This window comes from Triticum aestivum, chromosome 7B (assembly GCF_018294505.1).
Source record: "Triticum aestivum cultivar Chinese Spring chromosome 7B, IWGSC CS RefSeq v2.1, whole genome shotgun sequence".
Classification (NCBI taxonomy): Eukaryota; Viridiplantae; Streptophyta; class Magnoliopsida; order Poales; family Poaceae; genus Triticum; species Triticum aestivum.
The window spans coordinates 340,209,876-340,214,207 of record NC_057813.1 but is presented as its reverse complement, the minus strand read 5'-3'; the positions used below and the strand labels follow the sequence as shown (position 1 = coordinate 340,214,207).

Below are 4,332 nucleotides of genomic sequence, written 5' to 3'. Positions count from 1 at the left end.
ACAGTAATCTCCCACTAATCATGCCATGTCATCATGATTACCTTGCTAGTTGCCACTTGTTCAAAACATCAAGTCCAAAATTCAAATTTATCAAACATACAAACTGAAATGTTCAAAGTGTGGCAAATATTCCATAACTAATTATGGTGGTGACCCCACATTTTTGTAAAGTATTAAAATGCCCTTTTGTGAATATAAAGTGGGTTTAACAATTAATTAAATGCCTTTTCTAATTTATAAAATATTGAACTATTTTATTTGAGCCAAACTTTTTCTGCCATCTAAGGACATTGTCTAGTATTTATATGACATGATTCACATTTTACAAAAATTGTTTGGTGGGTCAACTAAATGCAAAACAGGAGCTCAAAAACAAACAGCCACGAAATTGAAAAACAAAGGTAAAAAAAGCAAAAGGAAACAGCCCACCCCCTTGTCCCCATGGGCCTTAGCCCACCCAGCCGGCCCAACATCTCAGCCAGCCCACCTACCCCATCGGTCGCCTTCGCCTACTGTTCTCCTGGCGCGACCGCTACAGGGACACGTCCCTGTCGGACCAGCTCGCCGGCGCCGCCCCGAGGGGATAAGGGCGCCGTCCCCTCGACGCCTCGAGCCCTCCCGTCCACTCACCGCTCCCCACTTGCGCCCCCTCGCTCTCTCTCTTGCCCACGCACTCGTCACCTCCTCCAGATCCATCGCCAAGCGCGGTCGTTGCCGCTCGCCTCACTCTGCCATGGCCAGCAGGCACATCTCGCCTCGCCGTTGCGTCCACAAAGACCGCCGTCGTCCGCTGCGTCTACTACGGAGATGAAACGAGCCGGAACCCCTTCCATCGTCGAGCCGGCCCTCTGCTTCCACCTCCGGCCACCGAAGGCCGCCGCCGTCGTTCTGCTGCACCGAGCCTCCCCCGAGCCCGCTCATGCACATCTGCAGGTCCGCGGTGAGCAACAACGTCGATCCCCCTTCTTCCCTGTCGTTTACCGTGCCTGTAGACCTCGTTTCCGTCATGGTCGAACCTGCAACCGCCGACGAGCTTGCCGTCGTGGCCTCAGCCGCGGTCGCGTGCGCACGAGCTCACTGTCGAGCTCCTGCGATTCCCAAGGAGCCCGACGTGCGCACGCACGCAGCCCCATGAACCCCCCTTGCCCCCTGCGCTCGACCTCACCGAGCTCCAGCTTCGGCCGCCCCGGCCCCGTTCTGCGCGCTCACGCGTACGCCGTGCAGCGCAGCGCCCACCGCCCAGCTCGTGTGCATGCAGTTGCTGCTCTACTGAATGTACTGCTGCTGCTGAATGTGACTGTAGCTATATGGCTAGCTTTAGGAATTTTACACTGACTAACCTCCTAGACAGCCTCTAAACTGCTGTTAATTAACTGTTGACAAGACTAAAATAAATATAGGTAGAAAGTACAGTTGACAAACTTCATTTTACCCCACTGGACCAAATCCATTTGATGTGTGGTTTAAATGCTATGAAAATCACAAATTGCTACCTTCGGTCAATAGAGAACATAATTAACACCTAGCATAGTGTGCTGCGTGTCGTGTGTGGTCTGTGCGTGTGTGCACAACCAGCCTCACGGCTGTGCCACCAGGCCGGCCCTTGTTTAGTTTAGTTGGTAATACTTTAGTGCTCAATTAGTATAACAACAAATGACAAGTGGTCCCCTCTGTTTATTAGCTTTAGTTAGTTGTTCTAAAAAGGCTAAGTCTATGATAAATGGGCCCCGCTGTTAATTAAGCAAGGTTTCCTAAAACTACTAAACTTAGAGTCAATGACATGCGGGCCCACTTCTACTATTCATCGGTTGACTAGTCTCTGTTGACCTGGTCAACTGGGCCCTCTGGCCCCATCTGTCAGCCACATATGCACAATGTTGGTTACACTTCTGTGTACCCGTAGCATTTACTGTATATTTTCAAAATAATAATAATTTTAAAAATCATTTAAAACTTTGAAATTCAATTTAAGATAATCCGTAAATCGGATGAAAAAGTTTTACACATGAAAGTTGCTCAGAACGACGAGACGAATCCGAGTACACTCTCCGTTCATCTGTCACGTGCCCCTATCATAGAGAACATGCAACTTTTCCCCTCCGTTTCATTTGTCCGAAAAATGCATACTTCGGGAAAACATTCCCGGATGTTATCCCCCTTCGCCGGTAACGTGTAGCACCACGTTAGAACGCATCTAGCTCCGCCTGTTGTCCTGTTATGCTCTTGCTTGCTATGTATTTACTGTTTCTCCCCCCTCTTCTCCCCGGTAGACCCTGAGACTGCCGCTGATGCCGCTATGTTCGAGTACATCAACGACGACCCCACCTTGCCAGAGCAACCAGGCAAGCCCCCCCTTTGATCATCCCGATATCGCCCATTCCATTCTCTCATGCTTGCATTAGATTTTGCTACTGTTATTGATTGCTCCTATTCTGATGCATAGCCTGCTTTTGTATCTGCTGTTGTACCTTATCTGATTATCCTAAACTGCTTAGTATAGGTTGGTTAGTGATCCATCAGTGACCCCCACCTTGTCCTTGTTGCCCCTGCTTCATCATTGAAGACCCGATCAACGGGACCGAAGACCAGGCCCCGGCACCGCACATCACTTTCCCCTTAGTTGCTCAACACTACTGGGTTACTATCGAGTACCGAGGGTGAACCTCTTCAGCACTTCTGATGTTAACCCTGTAGTGTAGTCATTCGGTCGTGGTCATCGAGGGTGATTTCCTCCTTAACCACTTCCGATACGACTCTGTCGTGCAACCCCTCAAGTGTGAACCTCGGGGGTGATTCCTCTTACGTTCACCTTGATGATTACATCTAGTGGAATTCATCGGGGGTGATTCCTCGGGTTTTCCCCTTGATGTTTGGACACACAGATACTTGGACTTTACCCCTGTTACTTGGAAAGACGGGTCGACCCTGAGGGGTACCCGCGCGAGCTTAATTGCGAGTGATGTGGAGACGGGTTGACCTGGAGGGTGCCCGCGAGATAATTACGAGGCGTGGCCGGGCATTCCTAGTCCTTGCCGCAAGTCCTCGAGACGGGGCAACGGGGTCACATCTTTCGTGAGTCTCTGCTTGTTACCGCGCGTTCCTAATCCACTACGATTTGGATATTTGATCCGAGGGGCCTCTGGCCTGATAGCACTAACCATCACGTGGGCATAGTATGGGCGTTCTGCGTCGTATACATCAGCCGAAGCTTAATAGACGTCAGTGACTGAACATCGCGCGCCGGGTTGGACTGGTAAGCACCTACCTTTTTTAAGGAGGTAGCTAGGTCTGCTCACCGGCCGCATTCGCAACGTGCAGGAGTTCCCGGGGAGATGGCCCATGACCCCTGGGGGCATAGGTTTAGTCCGGCGTGCTGACCTCTCTGTTAAGTCTAGGTCGGGTTGCAGCGTATTGTTTGGCCGAGGCCGGGCATGACCCAGGAAAGTGTGTCCGGCCGAAGTTAATCGAGCGTGGTGGGTAAGTTGGTGCACCCCTGCAGGGAAGAAAACATCTATCGATAGCCTGTCCTACGGTAACGGACACTCGGAGTTGTATCCCGATCGATACAACTAGAACTGGATACTCATGATGAGAAATGGATTGAGATGAGAAATGGATTGAGATGAGAAATGGATGGTGATGAGAATTGGATTGTGATGATAATTGGATAGTACGGCTCTGGGATTTCTTTCTCGCAGGGAGTCGAGAAAGGATCTCTGGCCGAGGTTGATAACACTACTACTACTTTACTTTATGCTACTCTACCCCCTCCTGTTTGCTGCAAGATGATGGTTTCCAGAAGATGCTAGTCTTTGATAGGACTAGGCCTTCTCTCTATTCTGGCATTTCTGCAGCCCAGTCCACATATACAGCCTTCCCTTGATAATGTTGCATCTGTAGTGTAGATCCTTGCTTGCGAGTACTTTGGATGAGTACTCACGGTTGCTTTGCTCCCTCTTTTCCCCTTTTCCATTCTTCTCGGATGACGCAACCAGATGACGGAGTCCAGGAGCCAGATGACACCTTTGACGACTACTACTACCCCGAGGGTGCCTACTACCACGTGACGAACGCCGACGACCAGGAGTAGTTAGGAGGCTCCCAGGCAGGAGGCCTTCCCTTTTCGATCATAGATGCTTTTGTGCTAGCCTTCTTAAGGCAAACTTGTCTAACTTATGTCTGTACTCAGATATTGTTGCTTTCGCTGACTCTTGTGTTTTCGAGCTTATGTATTCGAGCCCTCGAGGCCCCTGGCTTGTAATATAAAGCTTGTATTTTTTTAATTTGTGTCTAGAGTTGTGTTGTGATATCTTCCCGTGAGTCCTTGATCTT

The 4,332-nt window shown here is 49.9% G+C and overlaps 1 protein-coding gene across 4 annotated transcripts; it reads left to right on the top strand.

Moving 5' to 3' along the window:
• Positions 1-412: 412 nt before the first annotated feature.
• LOC123161824 (mucin-7) lies at positions 413-4,115 on the top strand. 4 transcript variants are annotated; one of them, XM_044579641.1, is made up of 3 exons: positions 413-933; positions 2,271-2,342; positions 3,996-4,098. In XM_044579641.1, the coding sequence occupies exons 1-3, from the start codon at positions 442-444 to the stop codon at positions 4,065-4,067; spliced, it is 636 nt and encodes a 211-aa protein (XP_044435576.1). In that variant the 5' UTR covers positions 413-441; the 3' UTR covers positions 4,068-4,098. The 4 variants fall into 4 exon arrangements, with proteins under 4 accessions (XP_044435576.1, XP_044435578.1, XP_044435577.1 ...); XM_044579640.1 differs by having other exon boundaries at positions 427-940; positions 3,996-4,114; XM_044579643.1 differs by lacking the exon at positions 2,271-2,342 and having other exon boundaries at positions 417-933; positions 3,996-4,114.
• Positions 4,116-4,332: the final 217 nt, after the last annotated feature.

Excerpts from the sequence above, each read along its gene's own strand:
- LOC123161824 (XM_044579640.1), top strand. The coding sequence starts at position 442 with ATGGGCCTTAGCCCACCCAGCCGGCCCAACATCTCAGCCAGCCCACCT. Across the intron at positions 941-2,270 it reads TGCACATCTGCAGGTCCGCG|ACCCTGAGACTGCCGCTGAT; the intron begins GTGAGCAACAAC and ends TCTCCCCGGTAG. Across the intron at positions 2,343-3,995 it reads CACCTTGCCAGAGCAACCAG|ATGACGGAGTCCAGGAGCCA; the intron begins GCAAGCCCCCCC and ends TGACGCAACCAG.